The 25745-nt window shown below is 35.6% G+C and overlaps 1 protein-coding gene and 1 long non-coding RNA gene across 2 annotated transcripts; both read right to left on the reverse strand.

The window, feature by feature from the left end:
• Nucleotides 1-446: 446 nt before the first annotated feature.
• Nucleotides 447-15881, reverse strand: LOC140159983 (neuronal acetylcholine receptor subunit alpha-9-II-like). The gene is made up of 5 exons (XM_072183250.1): nt 15828-15881; nt 14525-14634; nt 9036-9344; nt 6452-6687; nt 447-1621 (listed from the first exon to the last, which is right to left on the reverse strand). The coding sequence occupies exons 1-5, from the start codon at nt 15879-15881 to the stop codon at nt 1161-1163; spliced, it is 1170 nt and encodes a 389-aa protein (XP_072039351.1). The 3' UTR covers nt 447-1160.
• A 237-nt stretch (nt 15882-16118) lies between these two features.
• LOC140160282 (uncharacterized) lies at nt 16119-25299 on the reverse strand. The gene is made up of 3 exons (XR_011859928.1): nt 25090-25299; nt 20180-20331; nt 16119-16163 (listed from the first exon to the last, which is right to left on the reverse strand). It is a non-coding gene; the product is annotated as an uncharacterized lncRNA (long non-coding RNA).
• Between the last annotated feature and the right edge of the window lie 446 nt (nt 25300-25745).

Raw genomic sequence — 25745 nt, forward strand, 5'->3', positions numbered from 1 at the left:
TAAGTTGTGACCTATATGAGCTCAATGTTGAGTAATTTTCTACTCAAATTTTTACTCAACTGTTGAGTTGTGACCTTTTTACTCAATGTTGAGTAAAATATTTTTTGCAGTGTACTTATACCTGCCTTCTGCCTGGTTATTACAGCTTCTTTATGTATAGATATATATTCTGTGTAGATTATGTACAACTGTACAACTTTACCATTCAAATAAGTCATTCATTCTCCACGTTTATAGGCAATACGCAAAGACAAACATTTTCCATTTTTCTGTAAAATAATAAATTATATTTTATATCAGTTTTTAAACATTTCTAAGCAAGTGATGGATCTTATTTACCATTATATCATATACTTTATATCACTTTACTTTGGACTATTATATTAACATTTCCAACAAACCATAGGCAATATCCGAAAACAAACAATACCATTCCTTATGAACAATTCAAAAATGTATACTTTATTATTCGATATGGCTAATGAACATTATAAATTTACTAAATTATTTATAAGTCACATTAATAACAACGTACAGTTCTTATGATCTGTTTAAATATTCATGTTAAGTGGTTTTGTCGTTGGATTAGTATATTTCGTATAAAACATTGTTATCTAAATGTATATATTCATTATAGTGACAAAGTGTCGATTTTTAAAAAGCGATATTTAATAATTATGAGAGATACATATGTTGAAAATTTAAAAAGACCAATGTAATTTGTGAAGTAGTAAATAAAAGTGTTGAAAACATGCAAAAGTGTCACTTGTGAAAAAGTGATTTTGAAATGACGAATGTAATTTAGAAGGTAGTATGAGAGTGTTGAAAACATTGATAAGTGTCGATTTTCATGAAGCGAATTCTAATGTGTGAAGAGAGTATGTAAGAGTCAATGTGTTGGACAATGACAAGATTATTTGTGACAGAGTATTTACATTAGGGAAAAAGATTGGAAAACTTTTGATTTTGAAAGAGTGTAACGTTTCGGTAGGAAGTGGCGAAAGAGGCACTCGAGTCATGTGAAGAGTCGATTTAGCGGGCATATACAATGACTTATTTGATTGTTACGGCCTCATTAATTGAAAGGTGTGCACGGTTTATACATGAGTATCGGTTCCGTTTTGTCTTAAAGACTTAAAACGATGTCACACTTAATTGATTTAATTAGTTGTTAAAAATAACGCTATTGTCACTGTTATGGCGCTGAAAGTCAAGACGCAAGCTAACACCAGCAATATATTATCAACTGTTTTGGCCATTTTTTCCCATTCATTATTGTCGTCATCAAGTTGATCTCGCAAGTCTGCATTTTCACAAACTCTTTTGGCATCGCCAGCCGGGTACTCCATAAGCGGAATCACATGACCGTGGGAAACCGAAGTTACAGAATTCTTTTTCTTATCCAATAATTCACGATTATATGCATTTAGTGGCGATGACTTATTGGTGTCATCTAGACGATGCTCTTTGGTAGAAAATTTTGCTGGCGATGATAATCTGAAGATTTTTCGAAGCCATTCAGGAACTGGTTTAACCTTTTCTTGATGGTATAATGCCGACGCCAATACACCAGCCACGACTGATAAACATCCAGTCACAATCATTGGAGCGAAGTAATAGCCTATTTTGGATTTTTAAAAAGGCAAGAAGAGTTAACAATTGGCTCATTTTTTAATTTAAGTAACAGATATAAGATAAATTTAACATTCTAGGTAATATATGTGGTGTACGAGGGTCGATCAGTATATAATGAAAGTTGACCTTTGACCCCTTATATTGAATATTTAGATGAAATATCTTGATGATTACATGAAGAATATACCTTTGTCTTTCAAACCACATATGTATAAATTATACCATATACCGTAAAACCCCGTCTACAAGCATATAGTGTGCTTCTGATGAAAGCTACATTAATCCAGTCGCCATTATGGAGTTTGAGCAAATAAATTACGGATCCAAGCATATACAAACAAGTATTATTTTAAGACCGATCTATTGTATTGGTATATTAACGCTTGCTTCGAATTAATTAAGCTTTTATAAAAAAACCCACTATATATGCTTGTAGACGGGGTTTTACGGTACTTGATTACGTAACAGTGTTAGCATAAAATCAATGAACTAGGGATATTGCGAAATCACGCAAAAAGGCGGGCCTTTTAAATTACCACGAAGACACGTGTTTATAACGTCTTAGAACAGCAAAAGTACATGGTGCATATGTCTAGTTTTAAGCAGGAGACTTGTCATTATACTTGGTTGGAAATGGTACATCTTTGAACTTCAACAATATTAGGACTTGAAGAGAAGCAACATTATTCTGCAAAAATGTCGAAAATGATAAAGCAGTTACGAATGATATTAATTACCTCCAAAACAGAACAGAGGAAAATATAATGGCTGGTCTCATGTGAGAGCTGGTACTCAGGACAATGTTCACTGATGTAAATCAAACAACAATCTTGCCATGCGTAGGTGGGATGATCAATATAACATGCTGGAAATGTATGAAAATTGCCAAATTTTATGTAAATATGGCTCAAAATATTACAAAATGCTATGTAAATAGCAATTTAATAATTCATGTGTTGTTTTATGGATGATCTCAACCTGAAATAATCAGAAAATTGTTAAATATAAATTTCTCATTCAAACGATGACCTCTCTCTTTGTACCACTACTTTTGAATGTAACAAAAGTAGAATAACAGTTATATTTTAATCACGGTTTCAAATATAGTTTTAGACTTTCGTTTTAATGTTTGGGGGTTAGTGAACAGTACTGGCAAAAAAAGAGAGAACATTTTCACGTTTGCTATTGTTGGCAATATCAAATTTTAAAGAAAGACAAGCCTTGTTTTTGTCAAAAATAACATATATTTGACCACACATTATAAATAAACTAAAACATTTACAGCTCGACAAAGATGGTTTTATGAGCTGATAGTTTGTGCAGTACTACTATTCCAAAAGGCAGCACTCTCCATACTTTAATTCCTGAGAAAATGTAAAAATACGACAATACCTCATTTCAGTATTCTATTAATAAATCGACTCATTTTCAGACAGTGACTGTAGACCCATTTCATGTACATATCCTTAAAACTTTTGAATCCATGCTTTCTTCAAATGTTTTCAGCTTTGACAGCCAGTTACCATGGCAATTGCCATGAGCATGAAAGTTAGTCTTAAAAACACAGTGGTCAATCTGTCATCCTAACCAGCTGGACTTCACTTGGGTCACCATACTATATGCCCTCTGGCAATTCCAGTCCTGAAACTCACTCCCTGCCCAGCTGACCTCCAGAGCACCAGGAATGTGTTGACATGCAAAAGGTCAAACATCAGCAGGTGTCGAGGTATATAAGATCAAATTATGAAATCCAATATCAGAAAATGAAACCAGTGAAACAAAATTAATTACCCTCGCTTTTCTCTAATCGAGGGTAATTTTGGTAAAGTTCTTTAAGGACCCGTCGACGAAATGCATTGTTTTTATGCTAATGCTGTGACGTAATAAGGATACTACCTCTTTTCGAGGTTTTGAGCAAAAATGGGATGAATTTGCCACATTAAATCTCAAATTTGGCCCAGAAATAATCATCGGAAAATAAAAGTTATATAGATTTTCACTGGAAGCCTATGACTTGGGTGCTCGCTTGCACCACTCGCTGTTTTATTTTTTGACCATTGACATTATGTTATACTTCACACCGATTTCTCTACCAAATTGTAGGCATATGTCAAACATTCCAAAATTACATTCTTGCTATAAAATTTTAATATCTGAGCCTCCGAAATACAATTTACAAGTTCTAGAAAACGTAAATTTTCGACTGAACATTTGAATCTGTCAAACTGTCTTTAAACTCTCAGGAATTCATAGATTGATTCATTATTTCCCAAAAATTCAACTTTGCAAGACATCCAGGCATGTTGGTATTCAAGCACATGTAACATTTGAGGCAATATTATCGGCCAATTTGTCAGAATTGGGCGGTTTAGATGGCTGTGTACTCTAATTTCGGCTTAATTACATTTCTACGATAGCACATGTGTTTAGGACAAAAATGTAATTTTGTCGTATTAAAGTTAAATATTAAAATGGGAACGTTGATAGTTTACGTTGGAGCATAATTAATATGCCACACGGTTTACTAACATTAAAGGAGGCAATTTCACGTTTATATTCCTCTACTTGACGTCTCCCCGGACAAAATCTTTTTTAATGGCCGCATTCTGTTGACCGCATAGAGCAGGTCATGAATATTAATGAGCTAGCGTGTCGGATTGAGTTATTTTCTTTCTTTTATTTTTCTTTCACTCACAAACTCACTCAAATATTACTCTTTAGGTGTACACCGAAGTAAGTAAGTTTAAAATAAGTAAATAAATAAATAAATAAATAAATAAATAAATAAATAAATAAATAAATAAATAAATAAATAAATAAATAAATAAATAAATTAAATAAATAAATAAATAAATAAATAAATAAATTAAAAAATTAATTAAAAGAAAAAAGGCTTGGACCACTCTGAAGTAATTAAAATAAGTAAGTAGGCCCATCGCTTCGCCCAAGAGAGTGAGGGGGCGGGCAGGTGATTTTGGGCAGGCAGAAGTAGGGAGCAAGCAATTTTTGGCACACAGGGGCTCATAATTATTACACAACCATTTTTTTTTTTGAACAGAAGGATCATCAAACAATTTTATACATCTACAGTTACACGGACGCAGGCGCACATTGCTGCTTCGGGTTCCAATATTGTTTAATTGAACTAAGGGGTGGGGGTAATTATGTTTATTTCGCGCCCGAGGGGTGGTAAATGGCGTAGCTAGCAGTGGAGGCACTAGGGGGGGGGGGGGGGTCAAGGAGCCTTCCCCCTAGACACGTAGCAAGGGGGCTGCCCCTCTGTGAGAAGCCTTGCCCCCTATTTCCCCCGGGGATGCTGGCCGCCCTGATATTTAAGATTTTGAGGCCTTTTTTGTCATTCAGCCCGGGCATTTAGCCCAGTTTTGACAATTTTCGTCAAAGTTTTCCCCCTGGAAATTTGCCTTGCCCCCGTCTGAAAAAGTCCTGGCTACGCCACTGCATCCTCCAAATGTTTTTCATTCCCCAGTTCCACCCCCCCCCCCTCACCCACTTTCAATGCACCCCCCCCCCCATTACAAAAGTTTCAACTTTTTACCACAATTTTGGTCAAAATTTGTTGACTTCCCCCTACAATTCATTTTTCCCCCATTGCACACAAAAAAAAAAAAAAAAGGGGATGGGTTGGTATGTAAAGGGGAGACAGCCCGTCAAAAAACCCCCCTTGCACATGCCAAATTTTTGGGATCCCAATTTCCAACTTCCATATTTTGCTTGCCCCTCCCCCTTATCCGATCGCCAAAATTGTCTTGCTCCCCCCATGTTATCCTCCCACCAGGGCTCATAATTATTGAACAGCCCCTAATTGATTGGATTCTGACAAATGGTCTTGCAATATTAATACACAGGCCTAGTAGTATACTACGCATGACGTCACCTCATTAATATTATCAACCAGGCAGTCTCGGGTGCCAATGTAACTCAGCGCTTCTAGTGCTTGAATATAAATTGTTTTGCGTACTTCCTTAATATTCTTCAATACTTGGACAAGTTGACGTCGAATGTTCTATTCTATGTTGTTTGTCAATAATGTATGTTGTCTATATAGTATGTCCAAAGTTGTAATTTTGTGTTTTTGATCGCAAAGATTCGGTATTTTTTATTCCAAATTCAAATTCTGTAACCGCTAGCATGGTAAGGAGGCTTCGCCAGGGTGCAGAATTCGGTGGAAGTTTGACGATTATTTTTCCTTTTTGGACACTTAAGGCATTAGATCCTTGATTTTATATTTATAAACTTTTTTAATTACCAAGCATAATGCCTTGTGGAAACCGACATTTTTTGCCCATGTTTGACCAACACCAATGTATTGCCCATAGACCTACATAATGGTGTGTGGCAGTCCTCAATATACATCGGTACGGCGTATTATAGGACTGGGAGCGAGTCTAATACTGTATGTGTTTGCCGACGAGCGTTACGAATGACAGAAACTGTAGGTATAGGAGACTACCAACATCGCTAACAAATAAGCGTCCTTAAAAGCTATTTACAATAATTTTAAATTGTCGAAATAGGACACTTTCATGTGTTTTTTTTCGGTTTTTTTTTTTATTTCACCTGATTAATAGTCATATCGCCTTGCTTAAAAATTGAAAATATTTTTTTAGATCAATCAAACCAATATAATAGAGTATGTACCCTTAAGTGTGCGATATCATTTTTACATGTGTTGTTTGAAAGACAAAGGTACAATGTTTATGTGATCATAGAGAAACGCCTTGAACATAATCCATATATGAGGTTCCACAAGGACAACTTTCATTACTTTGAATCACACTTGACAGACAATGCTTACTTATTATCGGCATGGTGGTTGATGACGGTGGAAGAGTGTCTCCTATCAGCTGCTGAAAGAGCACCACAGCAAGTAAGTTGGTGATACCAAGGGACACCTTTTCGCCAGAGGCGGTTGGCAAAATAAAAGTCAGCAAATTCAAAATTGACAGAAGCGCACATGGAAGGATGAAATTCAAGATGTGAAATATAGGGCGGCGTTTCAGAACCACGGTGAACATAAGCTCTGGAAATAATCTTAATAAAGGTAGACAAATACAAATGGGATTAGTCCGGCTGAAAAACGCAATTTTCCCATTCTTAGGCTTATGCGTTCTGAAGTTTGTTTGTCATGATTGTTTCTCAAGACCAACGATTTCAAAATATGATTACCAGCTCCAATTCAACATTGCGTAATTTGTGTTACGAACTGCAAAAGTTCATACAGAGAACGTCAAAACTCAAAATTGCTGTAACGTTGTTAGAGACCTCCCCAGGCTATTCCTCATAAGGTTTTGTAAAATGTATAGTTTTACCCATTTGTGACATACCGAGCCGGAGTTATAAACAGAAAAGTCGAAGGTCATATTTTAGAAAAATAATCCGATCTTGCCAAAAATAGTCTGAAATTAATCTCTCAACCGCGACGGGGGCCGATACAAGTTACCCAGAGTGTACGACCGGGTTTTGGGGTCAAGTGTCCAAAAGGTCACTGATCCCAAACTTGGGTTGCCAGTCTCCAGATGAAGGTCAAAGTTGTGACCGAAAATTTGAGGTACGTCTTAATTTTGTGTTGAGATCATAAGTTTAAATTTACAATTAAGATAGTCTGAAATTGTTAATCATAGTTTAGCAATTAAGAAAAAGTCAAAATTTCGTAGCATGTTTTTTTTTACATTGGAAACGTCGCAAAATGTACAGGATGTCCCAATAAAAAATCTCCTATTTCTGAAAAATTAATCAAATATATCTTGGTATGTAAAGAAACGTTTATTCGTTAGCTTTAATAAACCGAAAGAAATATTTTTGAAGATATGCTCTTTCAAAGAAATGTACCCGTTTTCACTCTGTCCACGGAGAAGGTTTTGCTACCTCAAAGATTGAAAAGGAGTACACGTACATGACGTACCATGCATGAATATCAGGCATTCCTCAATGATAACGTTATAAAATGACGAACTTTATTAAGGGAATGGCTTTACCGGTGGGCCTATGGGCTATTGATTGTGTTAAGTGTCATTAACTTGTCGGTAAAATGGATGTGGGATGGAACTTCTCTTGCTATATGTGACCGTACAGCACGAATGAGCCGTAAATGTCCTCAATTGTATTCGAGTTACAGTGTAAAATGGGCATGAAGGTCGTATTCATTGGTACCTCAATTTGGTGCTACGTGTACCTCATTAAATGAGATACACGTAGCACCAAATTGAAATACCTATGAATATGACCTTCATGCCCATTTTACACTGTAACTCGAATACTTGAGGACATTTACGGCTCATTCGTGCTGTATCACATATATACATGCAATTAAACATAATATTTCTTGTTTATTTATGCCTTTTTGTTTTATTATGTTTTTACTTTCTTACTTTGTTCTTTCTTGCTTTCTTTTTATTTACAACATGTCATTTTTTTCTTTTGGGAATACAAAGGTAGCCTGAAAAGGGCTGTTTGGTATGTCCTTGGTTCTTCCGAAGTGAGTTTACTGTGCTGCTTTGCTCTCTACCTGGTTGCCTCCTTGACGAATACAGGTTTCAGCCCTGGTCCTCATTGCATCAATTGCATTGCGTACCCTCCTTGTGCGCCGTATACTTGCGAATGCAGCAGTAATACGGTTGCGAATATGATGGAGGCTAGCTGGTGATCCTCGCTCATAGTGAATGCGTTCCAAGCCTAATGCTATTATCTATCCATGTCATTAACCGTATGTTTCGTTTTAATATTTGATGTAGCCAAACCTCATCCGTGGAAAGAGTGAAAAACGGATACATTTCTTAAAGAGGGCATATCTTCAAAAATTGTGGGCAGATTGAAATAATTGGTTGAATTTTTTAAAGCTAACAATTAAGGGTTTCTTCACATATCAAAATACATTTTATCAACTTTTCAAGGAGAAAAAGAGGCGCAATGAGGGTTCTGTTTTTATTGGGACACCCTGTATTATGATCAAATGGGCAAATGACCTTTTTCACTACGTTAGGTAAAGGAGAACTTTTCTTTTATATTAAATGTTTATAGAAAACGAGTAATTAAAACTGTTTTGATAATACTGCATGGTGAATATCATTCATAGTTGATAAACGAATCTATATTAGAAGACGAAAACAATCTTCCTTAGGACCGATATATTGGGTTTTGGGGATATTTGAAAAAACAAAAAATAAACCTGTATGAAATTAAAATCTGCTGTCTTTTTGGCCGAAGTGGATTAATGTTGACCAAATTGTTTGTAAAAAATTAATCTGGTTTATTTTTTGTTAGATTTGTCAAGCTTTCAGTGGCATTTGGGATCATGTAGCTTCTTTAGCACAAACTGACGCTACTTAGCAAATCTGTCCGTCCGTAGAACAGCATTTTCGTCGCCTAATCACAGTACTCACCCGTCATCACCATCACCATAAACATTAACAATACGTTCATGTGTCACGTCCTCCAATTTCCATATTCCATTCTCCAAAAAATATTTCTTTGTTATATTTGTTGTCAAGGATGAACCGACTAGATTCAACTGTTTCATGCTGTAAGACCAGGATCCAAATCTTAAGGTGCAATGCTGAGTATCAAAAGGAAAGAGTCGGGCGTCGATGAGACAAGAAGTGTGGATTATAAATGGAGTATCCCAGTACACAGTGCCATTGGAATAAAGAATAGCGCCAACGTCTTTTAAACTTTCAAAGTCTTTTTCAACACTGTGGGTTAAAATAAAATATGATTCTCAAAAGTCATAAATACTATGTGGCAGTGTGTAAAATTCAGCCAAAATGCAACCTGTCCGGTCTGATAGTAACCTGTCCATATACAGCCATGGACAAAAGTTTGGAATATTTTTTATTTTTGTACCAAATGCAGTTTTCAATCATACTAGGAACAGGTTTATTGTTCTGGAGTAGTGCTCAGTTGAATTTAATTGAAAGATACAAATGTCCTTTGATGTTTGTATCACACAGTTTGTCAATTAAACAAAGAATTACCTGATGAAGCGCATTACAATGGAAGGATCATACAATCGCAACAATTTATGGCGGTCTCTTTGTATCATAAGATGAGATTAAAGACACTAGCAAACTTTATTGTTTAAACAAAAATATAAACTCTCATCATGACATGTTTAGATAAGTCTCTTGCTTGAGAAAACACAATTTAATATTTGGTGTGTCCACTCCTTGCCAGCTCAAGGTCATGTACGCGACGTAACATTCCCTCGACCAGGTTTTTCAAGGTTCCTTGTGGAATATCGCGCCAGCAAGCAATGAGGGCGTATCTAAGTTCCTGCAGGGTGATTGGTTGGTTGTCCATGTTAATAATTCTACCCATAAGTTCTGTATAGGGGTCAAAGCCGACCAGTCCAGGTGTTCTACATTCTCATTTTCAAGGAATTCCTTCGCGTGTAGGGCTCTGTCCGCCGTGGTGTTGTCATCTTGGATCACGTTCCCTGAGTCTCTTCTTGCAAACGGAAGCATAACTGTATCAAGAACATGCCGCTATTGGTCCTGGTTCATGTGTCCTTCTAGCATGTAGATGTGTGATTTCGTCATCTCGTCCGTAGAAGAGGAACCGGGCCTCGGCACTGAAGAGCACATTACGCCAGTGGCCTACTGTCAAATTCCTATGTCTCTGGGATCAAAGTAAGCGCTTATGCTGATGTCTTTGCAGAAGTTTTGGCTTTCTAACCAGTCTATTTTTTGCAAGTTTCTTGGTAACAGGCGCGTTTATGAACCTCAGCCATTCTGTTTGTAGCCGAGATCCAGGCGGCCATTGCGGCAAAGTCTCAGGAGAGATCGGTCTGGCGTGTGTCTTTCGGGGCTGACCTGACCTTGGTCTAGGTGTGGTAGTTCCGGTCTCTCAACGTCTCTTCAAAATTGTAGAAACTGCACCTTATGTAATTCCTAAAGCGACACCAATATCCTTCTGATTATAGCCGCAATTACGTAAGTCAATGACGTGGACGTATAAATCTGCGCTCAACTCGCACCCCATGATCAGAAATATCGTATACAACAGACAGATGCAACAAAGTAAAGCTGGTTTCTTAACACGGTAATGTAAAAGCCAATGTAACCTTATGAATCATATCGCTAAATAACCGCGAAAAGGATGTCCAATGGTTCATTGGTCAGGCATAAGAAGCCATTGTCCTACATTACGTATTGTGTGATATGGAATGGTACCTAAGACCTTGCCAGATACGGGTCATTGATGGTAAGAAATCTGCACATAAAACAGTACTTTTCGAATAAATTGACAGAAGTTCAGCGTCTGTCTTCTTTGCCTGCCAACCCCACAACATAATATCAGAGGCATAATCATCAAGAGATTCGGACACCTGTTGACGACGGGTTATCGATTGCGACTCAATGCCCCATATTGACCGTCAAAGAGATCTTTGAGTAACTTGAGAATTTTATCAACAGTATTTTGTCAGACTCCTCAATTCTTTCCAAATAAACGCCAGCGTGACCATCAATGACTGCATTTAAAACCAAGAGGGATTTGGCATCGTTATAATCTCTCAACTGCGCATAATTTTTGAATTTGCGAATAAAAGTATCAAGATCATCCTTAGGACCCCCTGAATATTTGTGACCAAAACCACGCATGTCATATTTTGAAGACATGTCTGAATAATTCACAATACTGTTGGTATCACTGTTACTATCTGAATTACTATAATCACTATGAGCGTGTTTATAGTGAGCCAGATTATCCTTTTCGACCATTTTAATTTTTTGATTAAAAAAACCAACATTTTTTTTTAAATTAAAAAATGGACCTCTTGGGGTGTCAGAACAGCCACACATACACATTACATCCATTACAATGGGAGTGACCCCCGGGACAAAACAAATTACCCTCTCAATATACAGTAAGCAAACGAATTAAGGTAGTAGTTGTGTTCACCCTGTATATCCTTTAAAAAATGTGTCAAAATTAAAACAAGCAGCCGATGTCTGTACACTTTAGCTCTGCTTTGCGACCTTATTTGTTGAAATTGGTTGAGAATTAAAGAAACGGTGATCCAAAACCTAATGAAGATATGAAATAAAAAGTTGCACTTTTGTGTTCTAATCAATGAAAGCACGGAGCTAGTATCTCTTGTGTACAAATCAATAGTATATGGCATGCAATGTGGCAAACTGCAACTTTTAAATTGGCTTCTTCCTTAGATTGGTCTTAAATTCGAGCTAAAAAATGCAGCTATTGGCTGTTGTTTCCAATTATGCATATCTTCTTTGTTTAGGATATACAGGGGGTGAACGTAACTGGTACCTTAATTATTTGCTTTACTCTAGAGAGGTATTTTCCCACCGAAGCATGACAGAGGTATATAGTGTGTATCGAACAAAATTAAGCCGCTTCGATATTAAATAGTATATAGTCTGGTCGGTACAAAAAAAACCAGAGTAAATTTTAATTTAATTACTAAAATTAAAAGAACCGCTTTTTAGCGGGAATTTTGGTTAACTTATGCAGCGGAAGTTGTGATAGTATTAAGATATTACAATATTATCCCAGCAAACACAAAACGTTTTCGACATCATTCGCAAAAGGTTATAAAAGCTTGCCAGAAAACGTTTAAATGTCGGGTTATATAAAGGGTATATTAAGAGTATAAAACGTTTTCATAACCTTAAAAAACATTTTTTGATAATCTACTGCTCAGCAAACAAAAATGATTTACAGAAGACGTTTAAATGTCGGGTTATATAAAGGGTATAAAAACGTTTTAATAACATTCCAAAAATATTCTTGAAAACTTGATACAAAACATTCTAAACAGAATGTTATTTTGGGGTTGAAAAAATATTTTGCGAAAAATGTTTGCCCAAAATAACGTTTTAAAAACGTTTTCATGACCTTTATATAACCCGACATTTAAATTTTATTAACAGGTTTTGAAAAAACATTTTAAGAACATTTCTGTGTTTGCTGGGTTCAAATATTTTAACATAATGTTATTTAAGTATTGACACAATATTTGGCAAAATGTTTGCAAAAATAGTTTACAATAACATTTTTTGAAAACATTTAAAAATATTGTTGTAGTGTGTTTTTCATACAAAACGTTTTAAAACGTTATCATGACCTTTATATAACCCGACATTTTAATGTTATTAAAACGTTTTACCTTAACCAAAAGCCAAAATATAACTTATTTAAAACGTTTTAAAAACGTTTTTGTGTTTGTTGGGATGGTATAATTAAGAATATGTTCATTTGGTAATTATTAATTTCTATGTCCATATTCCTTAATTTAGGGTCTAATATACTTCTAAGATAAGATAAAGGGAAAAACATCACAGTCTCATCACAACATCAGTGTACTTCTGTGATGGCTCCTAAAATGGTCGCCGAAATTGGCACCAATACTAAAAATGCATCCTCATATATATATTAATGCTTATTCAGTCAAATATAAAATACTTGAGACATCTTTGACCCTGTATGACAAATACAATTATTAAATTCTATAACAAGTATTGTTTCCTCCCTATTACAAGTTTACATCAGTAATTATAAAAATAAATAAATAAATATGGACATTTTCTATAGCGGGTGTCCGCCGCTTTCTACTCACAAACATGTAAACCTGTCAAAATAAATATGTAACAAGTATTCTTTTCTCGCTAAGGATGATATCAAACACAGAATCGGCAAAGCGCTAGGTGCAGTTCAAAACTACAGCCAATAAGGAGTGCAAAGGATATCCACTGCTCTACCAAAGTTGAACTGTATAGAGTGCTTGTTCTTTCCATCCTCCTATAACCTGGGCCTTGAAAAAGGAAGATGAGAACCGTCTGCTTGTCTTCGAGATGATGTGTCTGAGAAAAATCCTGGGAGCAAGTAGTCTTCTCTCACTAATGAAGAGGTTAACATCAGTAATGACATAAATAAATAAATGGACATTTTCTATGGCGGGTCCACCGCATTCAACTCACAAACATGTAAACCTGTCAAAATAAATATGTAACAAGTATAATCTTTTCTCGCTAGAATCGGCAAAGCGCTAGGTGCAGTTCAAAAACTACAGCCAATAAGGAGTGCAAAGGATATCCGCTGCTCTACCAACGTTGAACTGTATAGAGTGCTTGTTCTTTCCATCCTCCTATAACCTGGGCCTTGAAAAAGGAAGATGACAACCGTCTGCTTGTCTTCGAGATGATGTGTCTGAGAAAAATCCTGGGAGTATCTCGATTAGACAAAATTAGAAACTCAACCATCCGCTAATCACTGGAAATGAATCACACCATCCTAAAGAGAGTAACACAGAAATGACTGCGGTTCTTTGGACACATCTAAAGAATGCCAAAAACAAGATATCCAAAAATCCTCCTGGAAGCAAGCATACTTCCACAAAGACCAAAAGGAAGACCAGCAAAGAGATGGACAGATTGCATCAAGACAAACTCCTCAACAATTAACTTGACAACCCTGGTGGAAGCTGGAAGGCTAGCAAAACAGAGAACAACTTAGCAAAGCATCATGACACAGATAACAAGGCAGAGTAATCCACACGTGCCGACGCCTTAGGAACAGGTTAACATAATAACATAAATAAATAAATGGACATTTTCTATAGCGGGTGTCCACCGCTTTCTACTTAGCAAGCATGTATACCTGTTAAAATAAATTTAACAAGTATTCTTTTCTCACTGTTGCACCTGCAGGTTATTATCAATAATGACATCTATTTATTATTTATATTCAACATGTTTACATGTTTGTGAGTAGGAAGCGGTGGATAGGCGCTATATAAAATGTCCATTTACGTATGTCATTGCTGATATTGACCCGCTCTTATCAAATCTATATCGGCAATGTGTCTTTCGTTAATGAGATGAGATGAAGGGGAAGGCGCGTGATAACTTACTTTTCAAATAGGTGAAGATCTGGTCGCCAAATTCCCGAGGTTGAAATGACTAAGTATGGAATATCGGGATATTGGCTTGTGTTCCAAGTCAGAAAATCATCATGCCATATCTGAATAAACAATAAATGATTATAAAGATATATAATTAATTAAATAAATAAATAAATAAATAAATAAATAAATAAATAAATAAATAAATAAATAAATAAATAAATAAATAAATAAATAAATAAATAAATAAATAAATAAATAAATAAATAAATAAATAAAAAAAAAAAAAATGATAAGAAAGTATCATAATGATAAGAAAGTATCATAATGATAAGAAAGTATCATATTCCATCAAATGGAGAATTATTGCTCGAAGTAAATCGTACTCTACCAGCAGCAAAAAATGCAATCTATGCATTACTGAGAAATACTTTATTATAACTAAACCACAAATGTCAACCTTGAACCACAGAAACGAACTAGCAAGTGGCTGCAGAAATAGAAAAAACATTTACTGTGTAACTATAAATAAGTCGCTCTTTTAGCATGTTTAGCAATAAGTAGGCCCAGACATGGATACGCACTTAAGACGCGTATTATGTTACGCAACTTTAAGATACGCGGTTGCGTTAAGGGTGGTCTTAACCCTGGAATTATGGAAACTTTCGGGCTTCATAACTGCTAAATTATTAGTCTAAAGAATATAAAAGTATACAATTTTAGCCTGGAAATGACTTGCTGAATTCATCTGTGAGGTCAATTTGGGCCAAAATTCTCATTTTGGAGAAAATCCCAAAAACAGGTTTTTGGCCCAAATTTTCGTGCAACGTAACAAAAAAATTGTTTGGCCAAAAAATTTTTTATTAATTTTAAAAACTAGATAAAAATATCTAGGGAGCGTTTTTTATTTTTTGAATTTTGACCAACTTTGAGAAATTTGCACCAAAATGGTCAAAAATGCAAAATTTTCAAAAAATCATAAAAAGCCTGATTTTCGCCCAAATTTCAAATATTTTTGGTGAAGTTGGTCAAAATTCAAAAAAATGAAAAACGCTCCCTAGATATTTTTATCTAGTTTTTAAAATCAATAAAAAAATTTTTGGCCAAACAATTTTTTGTTACGTTGCACGAAAAATTTGGGCCAAAAACCGTTTTTAGGATTTTCTCAAAATGAGCATTTTGGCCCAAATTGGGCCTCACAGATGAATTCATCAAGTCATTTCCATTCTAAAAATGTATACTTTTATATTCTTTAGACTAATAATTTAGCAGTTATGAGGCCCGAAAGTTTTCATAATTCCAGGGTTCAGACCAACCTTAATTCCTCTTGCGCGCCATCAAAACTAAAGACATTATTCTTTGTCATTTTACACATTGCAACTGACGAGTGTGGATGGGTCAAACCATCCATACGAAACAAATTTGTATTGCTATGTGCTAATTTTACTAGTATAATAATAATAAATAAATAAATAAATAAATAAATAAACAGATAAATAAATAAATAAATAAATAAATAAATAAATAAATAAATAAATAAATATTAACGATATTTATATTTTTCCCCATACCTCAAAATCACTGATTTTAGATTATTACTCACCGTGATCAAAAATCCACTCATTTTCAAAGTTTGCTCTCTTTCGTTCTGCAATGAAATCCATACGACAATTGATTTACGAATTCATGAAAATATCTTTTAATATGTAACATTGTTCGATTAAATAAATCGTAACGATATAAACCTTTTCATATCCCAATCCCATCATGCATTATTTCAGGTGAGATACTTCCGCCGCGTTTCGCCGGCATTGTTTCACAAAATACATCATCCCCCGGGTGTAGAGTTTGGTTTATTAGGATAAGGATATGTGGGCTTGTACCTCTTTCGGAGAAAAGGAATCTTTTTCTTGCAGTTCACTAAATGCAAATGACGGAAGGTGACTCATACAAGATTGTCTAGCATTATTGCATATTTTCATCACGGGGTCTTCGACAAGGACTCAAATCAGTACACCAGAAAGATCCGCGAAGCAATATGGATTCGCAGAGGGGGCGACAAAACCATGAACAGAGACATTGGAATGTATTCTCTTGACCACGTACATGTATATGACTCATTGATTAAGCACACGTCACATCGTAGGAACGAGACTACCAGTTCCGCAGGAGATGCAGTGAGCCTTGAAAGCACCTGTGATCAAGATGGCATACCCTGCTATAGAAAGCTAAGTATTAAACGTGAGTTTTATTCTCTAGATTTGCCTAAATAAATTTACATTAAGGGATGGGGTATGAATGTTTGGACAGTATTTATTGTGGGACATTAGAGCACATCAGACATATCGAATTGCATTCTGAATGCGAAGAATGTCCTTCTGATGTCAAATAATTTTGATTTTTTGAAATTCGCAATGTAATACACATTTTATGGCAAATGATTAAAAATTGATATTTTTGATATTTAACAGCACTCGAAGTAAACTTTATAAATCTGATAATGTGTACTTAAAGTGTATGTAGGTGGGATGAAAAGCCGACAATCAATCGAAAATTTTGACCTTTCGTATTGAAGATTTTGTTTTTTTGGGGGGGGAAAATCCATATCTTCAATATGAAAGGTCAAAATTTTCAATTGATCGTCGGTTTTTCCTCCCAGCTACATACACTTTAAGAATATATCATTAGATTTATAAAATGTACTTCGAGGACTGTTATATATCAAAAATGTGAAAAATATCAAATTTTAAATATTTGTCATAAAATTTGTATTATATCGTGAATTTCAAAACATGAAAATTATGTGATATCAGAAAGACATTCTTCGTATTCAGAATGCAATTCGATACGTCTGATGGGCTCTCATGTCCCACAAAAATACTATCGAAACGCTCAAAACGCTCATTCCAGATCCCTTAAGTGTTTACAAAATATTTGGCAAAAAATGTTTGCAAAATGTTTTTTTTTTACAATAACATTTCTTAACCTTTATATAACCCACCATTTAATGTTATTAAAATGTATTTATCTAAGCCAAACCCCAAAATATAACCTGTTAAAAACGTTATAAGAACATTTTTGCGTTTGCCGGGATGTCACACAATACATCAGGTAAAGGACATCGCTTGTTAACTGCGGTTTATATTACAAAATTTGATGAGCGAAAGACTGATGCCGATAGTAAATTGGAGTCATATTTAATTACCGTGCACTTTTAGCAAGCTGTTGAATATTTGACTAAATGCAATACCATGAATACGGCGTAAGTAATAGTATAAGACTCCTCGAATATCAAGTAAGTGCCACTCGATCTCTACATTTAGACAAACTGTTTTTGCTCATTCTCTTACATTAACGAAAAGGAATTCTTTAGTTTGTTTGACTATTTCTGGATCTTAAGTCAATGTTAATGATTGAAATAAATGAATAACAAGTAGGCCTAAAATGGCAGTGATGCTATTGTTAAAACGTTATTTTTTGAAAACGTTGTAGGCCTATTTAAACTTGCTGCTTTCTTTACGTTGTCAACGGTTTTTTTTTTTTTTTTGGGTTTTGTGTTTTTGTGTGTGGATTTCCTTTTTTTTATGAATGTAGCCAAGCTTGGCAAATCATCAGGTTACGAAGTAGTCCGTGAAATGAACAAAACGAAAAATGGATGTTTGAAATTATGCTATTCTAAATTTATGACAATAAATTATTTAATAAAACTTTATCAGTCGTTTTTTTAACTTGCATTTTAAATATGAACACATACCCAATCTTTACAATACCAGCAAGACACAGAGAGTCAGTGCAAGTTAATACAAGTCAGTTTGCAACTGGTAATTGTAGGTATTGTGGGACAAAATGTTTTTTGATGTTGGGCGTAAGTTTTGCCAATTTGGACCACCTCCTCACTATCGGCATGCCGTCTTACTCTCGGCATGCCGTCTTAATCTCGGCATGCCATCTTAATCTCGGCATGCCGTCTTCATGGTCTGGGAGCGGGTTCATCCAACACATCTAGACGTTGTTACTGGTCCTACTTAATAGGCTGGGCCAAGTTGTTCCGTGTGTCTGTGGTGGGGACAGTGGTCCATCTTTTCAATAGGCCTTTGGTTAGTGTTAATTTCCCACCTCTCGCCGCTTTGCTAATTTGTCTTAATGTGTGACCTTAATGGCCATCCATATTTATGTAGCTCTTGTTGGATAATTTTTTTCCCTGTTGGCCTTCCATACTTTTTCTAGTGGAATAGTTTTTCACACCTTTTGTTTCTATTCCTTGATGATGTTATATCACTCTGTACTGTTTTTAAATTGGCCTCTAATATAATAAACAATTATTTCCCTGCCTGATAATCACGTATCTTTCTTTGATTAAAATAATATCACAATAGTACTGGCCGGGAGTACTGGATGTTTAAAATTATGTTATCCTTGATGAATGTTTATTCAATCATCTTTATTATCCAAATGAAGAAAAACATATAATCCCAAGATCAATGTAGATCCATACCGATCTCAGGCAAGGGAGAACACAATTACAAACGACAAATACGAAAAAATAACGAGGAAATACATCATGGCGGGAAAGAAATAGTTAAATGATTTCTTGGATATTCAATTTTGGCTCCTGTCTGGAATTTAACATTGAGTAGGACGATATGAGAGCAGACTTCGTTGTTTGGTCTTTCAATTCCTTGAATTTTTGGGGGATGTTAAGTTTTTTTGACAAACGAGTCAGCCTATTTTTATTATTGGCGTCGATTAAACCTCTAGATCCAATTTCGACGGCAATTCGCCAGCGAAGTGGTTACATAACTCCTTGGTAACTGGATCACGCACCTTTTGGAACACCTTTTGGTACATGACATATACTTTGTGTTGCGATCATTTCGATCGTGGTGCACAACTCAAAAGCGTATTCCAGTTGACATGGTGATAATCGGATTACACATAACACTTCGCTGGCGAATTAACGAAGAACCATACCCAGCGTCGGTAATGTCGGAAACAAAGGAAGCGTATCGATCATGTTTGAATAAATTGTTTAATAACATATAATATATTTTCCCGGTTTTCGAACTGGAGCCACCGGATCAGGAGTCAAAAATCCAAACTACTAGGCTACGGGACTCTGCTGTAAATCACTGTGAGAAAGTACAGTTTTTATTTTATGATTGGATGCGTCGTCCGAAAAGTACAAAAAATTGAGAAAAACTTGATTTTTTGGCATAGTGATTCGCAGCTAGGGCTGTAGTAGTGTTCAAAAATTCTGGATATCGGTATTATTTACCAATAATTTTGGCTATGAAATACCGAGTGAAATGAAGCAAGAATGTTTGTTTATTATCAAACAATAATTGAGTTTAGGATTGGTGTCACTTTTTGAATTAGTAAGTTGATAAAATATTACACTTGGGACAGTAAATAACATTTAGCATGGGATTAGATATATTTTGTACCCAGCAAAAAGTATCATAAAACAATAGAGCTCAATATTAGTGTTTTAGTGTTTCGTATAAATATAGTCTCGCAGATCAGAGCACATGTTTAGTCTTCTTTATCAGTCGTTTATTTTTAAAACTTGCTGGTCACGGCTACTACGTGACTCTAATGTTCGATATGAAAAGCAATCATTTGTAAAAAGACTTAATATTTCATATTATGAAAAGTTCCCCTTACCAAATCTATGACCTGCTGAACGATCAGATCAAGAATGACTTCAGTTTGAGTGCTTGAATTCACTACAGGTCTTGGTGATGTCGGACCATAGTCTGCTAGCAGCTCCTTGGTTAAGTTATAATGGTCTCCTCTTGGTGGACTGGCAATTGTTCCTTTGAAAAACAAAATATAAACAAGACCTTGCGCTCGCTGTCTTAATCATAAATTATAAACTTCACGTCACAACTTGAGGTCCACCATAGGTTTTCTATCTCTGTTTGAAGTGCCCACATGAACAGGTATAGGTGAGCTGACTTATCATACCATCTATAGGCATACTCTACTTTCAAGTTTGTTGCGTGCAATCAGAGAAGATGTAAAGAAAGGAGATAGATCCAGGTATCCTCAAACAAAATATGTGTGTTGCCGCTCATTCAAAAGCAATCACGCTATTTAGGTTTAACAATAAAATACAACAAAAGGGTTCGAACCCATGACGGGTGTGATACACAAGTTGCTGCTTACTAGTTTTAGGGAAAGGTCAGTGTCTGTATACCATCAATACTATGCATACCATGCATGCAGATCCTAACATCCAGTTTATTTCAAATAAAATATGACCGAAGTTCCATGGCAAATAATAATTTTGCACGCTTGGTTACGCTTTCAACCTCTACGATTTATGATACAGACTATTTTCAGTTATCAAAATATCTTTATTAGGTTTGCAGGAAATGACAGGAAAATACATTAAAACAATAAAATATAGATGATCAAAAATCATCCCGTTTCTAACAAAATCCTAAAACACTCTCCTAAATAATTAATATATGTTCCAAAATGGGCGGATTTTTGGAATCTTTACAAAACTACATTTCTTTCTTATAGTATCCACGTGTGGTATCCCTGCAGAGCAACATCAGGTACTTAACACACACGTGTCATACTTTCAAGGAATTATCTATAGAAACATTGGATATGGTTTCAATTCTGGAGTGAAAATTAATCAACCGTAGTCGGCAACCCACATCACATCAAAGGCTACTTTCAAGTAGATGTGTAACTACTTGAGAATAAAGGACTATGAATAGGTGCGACAGGATAACCTACGGGATTATCTCAAGGATATAATTCCGTTCTTCCTCCTTCTTTTTCAACTTTCCTGGTGCAATCTAAACTCCTCCAGTCAATCAGCTGAGTGAACTCCAGCTGGTCACTGCATTCATCATGTTCATTTGGGAAATGTACGGACCAACTTGATTCACCGTCCACAACATTCTAATGTGTGCACATGCTACATTGTATAATACACTTTTATATGCATATGTTGTTGTTGCTGCTTAGCCTAGTCAAATAAATCCTTTAAAAAAACATGGTTATCAAAGCAACAACTAAAGCACAGAAATTCCACGCCCATTCTTAGGAAGTTTTTAAATGCCTTTGTTGTGGCCTTTTATGATGTAAAAAAATCATTAAAATGAGATTACCGCAGGAGATACTAATCTTGATAATGGTGCCCGTTAATTATCGTTATACTTATAATCGTAAAAGGTAATTTGTTTCCTTTTAGCATTTTTCTGTTATCGCATGCATAAATGTATGAAGCACTTTATAAAAAGTGCCTATCTGCCACAAATAGGATGGACTTGATGCAAGTTCTTGGGCATCCTTAGTTAGTGAAAGAAAAATTACATGCAGGCTTCGCCGCATCTTCCAAAAAAATCATGTTTCTTTTTTTTAAGCTATTCTTTTAAAAACTACACACTCAATAGGATTGGGTGAACAAAATATTATTATGTGGTAGGACTAGGCAGCAACCAAGGTGATACAAGATTGGTGTCTCCGAAGTCGACGGCGACCTTCCTCGTTGTACATATAGCCGACAGAGTTGGATAAATACCAAAATATCTTTTTTTGAGAACTATCTTGTTCAAGTCCTATACTTTGTCTACTTTCTTTAACACACATAGTATAGACAGGAAAGTTGAAAAAGAAGGAGGAAGAACGGAATTATATCCTTGAGATAATCCCGTAGGTTATCCTGTCGCACCTATTCATAGTCCTTTATTCTCAAGTAGTTACACATCTACTTGAAAGTAGCCTTTGATGTGATGTGGGTTGCCGACTACGGTTGATTAATTTTCACTCCAGAATTGAAACCATATCCAATGTTTCTATAGATAATTCCTTGAAAGTATGACACGTGTGTGTTAAGTACCTGATGTTGCTCTGCAGGGATACCACACGTGGATACTATAAGAAAGAAATGTAGTTTTGTAAAGATTCCAAAAAATCCGCCCATTTTGGAACATATATTAATTATTTAGGAGAGTGTTTTAGGATTTTGTTAGAAACGGATGATTTTTGATCATCTATATTTTATTGTTTTAATGTATTTTCCTGTCATTTCCTGCAAACCTAATAAAGATATTTTGATAACTGAAAATAGTCTGTATCATAAATCGTAGAGGTTGAAAGCGTAACCAAGCGTGCAAAATTATTATTTGCCATGGAACTTCGGTCATATTTTATTTGAAATAAACTGGATGTTAGGATCTGCATGCATGGTATGCATAGTATTGATGGTATACAGACACTGACCTTTCCCTAAAACTAGTAAGCAGCAACTTGTGTATCACACCCGTCATGGGTTCGAACCCTTTTGTTGTATTTTATTGTTAAACCTAAATAGCGTGATTGCTTTTGAATGAGCGGCAACACACATATTTTGTTTGAGGATACCTGGATCTATCTCCTTTCTTTACATCTTCTCTGGTATAGACAAGACGGTCAACTAATAGCACTCTTAACGTGCATGGGTCTACGTTTCGGCGAGTGGTAAAAGTTAACAATTCCCGCCGATTACGAGCTGATCAAACTATAGTAAACCACCACCATCATCACCACCACCACAACCAACAACATCAACTTAACAACAACAGGTCACCCTATACACACACACCACACAACTACACACACCCCTACCCCACCCACAACCGGTAAAATAATCTAACACTGTTTCTGAAATTGAAGTTATTATAATTACTGTTTAAACAAGATTGTATTTGTTCGACGTCTAATTTTATTCATACACTAACGTTCCCTTCCTCACAGGGGTGTCTGTAAGATATAATACTACCCAAGATCTAGAAACTTCAACCTTTAAAACTAAGACCTAAGACCTGGAAAATTATATAATACCCAAGACCTGGAAAACGAATACCGTCAATATTTAGATGCAAACAACCCCGCAAGAAATATATATAATAGCTTCAAATATAATAGCTTCAAAGGTAAATCTAAAAATAAACAAACTATACCACCTGTACAATTATTGGAACCTATGGGAACATATGCTACTCCGGGTATCATTTCTTCGCTTCCTCTGTAAAACTTAAGGGAGGTGTAATGAGCGTGAACCTGGTTTGGATGCAGAGGGAGTGTGCCTGTAACAGACACAGCCACCAGAAAAGGACCAGCTCAGATCGCGCGCCAAATAAGTTTGCAGTCCAGAAATTTCATTTTTTTCTCAGCCTTGCAAAAAATAGGCAGAGGTGGGAATCGAACCCGGGACCTCGGTGTTGTAAAACCTACTGCGTTACCACTGAGCCAACTTACAATCAGCTATGAGAATTTTGATAGTAATCCTTGATATTGCTGAATAGAATAAATCAATACTGATAGGTCTATTTATCTAATGTACGATGTTATTCAAATTGGCCTATAAACTAGGAATATAATGTGAAATGACTATCAATCGATCAATCAATCAAGTTGTCAAGTTATCAACAATCAATAATAAACCGACGTAGGCCTATCATGGAATATCACTAACTAGGCCTACTAACTAATATACCAAATAAATAAAATAAATAAATAAGTCAGTAAATAAATAAATAGGCATAGGCCTAAATAAATAAATAAATACATAATGCAGAATGCAGTTAGTATTTTAGTTGCAAAATTCCAAACATTCTATTCACACATTCTATTATTATTTTCTGCTATACACGCAAAGGACCTGTGCCTTTAATATGTCCGCGCCTAATCAATAATGAGTCTTTCACCATGCTCACACACCATGTTAAACTATTGTATCCCTGCAAGTATAGTACTGACCAAGTCCTAACACCTCAATGAAATGGATGATATAATCAAGCGAACATATCAAGGTCATATCAGGGCGTTATACAAAGAATGGTCAAAGGTCAACGTTTCCAAAGAAGTATAGTAATAGATGTAGACACAAGATTTCGTGCGGGAAACATAAACACATAGTCGTCAGTCGTGTGGTTTTTATGAGATTTGATACGGCGCTGAAGTCTATTGGCTGTCCCAAAATCAGTACCAGACCCGGTTTCCAGACGGCAATGTGTGTGTTGTTACAAGGAATGCAAACTCATTTTATCAATGAGTGAACCACATAGAGGAATACGACATCTATCGTGAGCCAATCTGCATTCTGTTGCCTGCAAAAGCCGACGATCAGGTAAAATTTCTAAAAGCAGCGTGACTAGATATTTGCGTTAATTTCATGATACGTGTAAAACGCATTGAAAACGCCAAATTGCAGTCATAAAATATATAATATTAGTAAATCACCCAATCGAATGTTAACGTAGGTATGTGGAAAAGAACTGCAATAACAATAACAAACTATGTGCCCAAAGAGTTGTCTTTGGCATGTCGCTTTTTTGAAATATGACCAAAAATATCAAATTTTGGAAAAACGCCCCAAAATTTAAAACAAACACGAACCTTCCAAAATAAATATATATTAGCACTCGGCGGCCCAGTCACTACCTGCCGCTGTGATTTGGGGTAACTCATTGCTTCCCCTCTCCAGATACCGGAACTTCAAGGTCGCTCATACCCCAGCCCTTAATGTAGAACCGAACAAATATTGTATGATGGGAAAAATATGTACTTACCGGGTAAGAAATACCACATTAACATTAGCCACCGCATCAAACCAACAGCACATTTTCTCATCTTAGCAGGCATATTGTGTTAACGTTGGTACTGAATCGTATAGTGAAAATGCTAATGTGTCTTTGGATATAAGCTGTATCATACGTACATGGCATTAACCATAATTATGTTGCATGGGGAGCTTGGTGATTTCCAAACGCCGTGATCGTGCGCCTGTCTATCCTATCTAATCAAAATCACTCTCCTGTATCGAAGCGAGGTCGCGTAATTAGCCAGTTTGGAAGATATTGCACGAACAAAATGTACGTGGAGGCTACGTTGAAACCCGGGCGTTGAAAATGCCCCGAAAATGCACAAAATGTACATTTATAACAACATGTTGAATATTCAAGGACAATGAACATACGAAAGTTTGACTTTATGCATACGCGCGGGGTTCATAACCGAGGGGGCACAACTTGTAAATGTACCGACGGAAATATTTTTACCGACGGAAGTTGTGATTTGTTGACCCAAAACATTTTTGCATGGTTTGAAAAAGTGAAGAGCAACAAAAAAAAAAGGATAATAGGCGGTACTTTAACATAAAAACACATAATTTTTATGGGTAATTCACAATTTTTCATCATTTTCTTTACAATTCTCCCCTTTTTCC

The sequence above is a fragment of the Amphiura filiformis genome, chromosome 9 (assembly GCF_039555335.1).
Source record: "Amphiura filiformis chromosome 9, Afil_fr2py, whole genome shotgun sequence".
NCBI lineage: Eukaryota > Metazoa > Echinodermata > Ophiuroidea > Amphilepidida > Amphiuridae > Amphiura > Amphiura filiformis.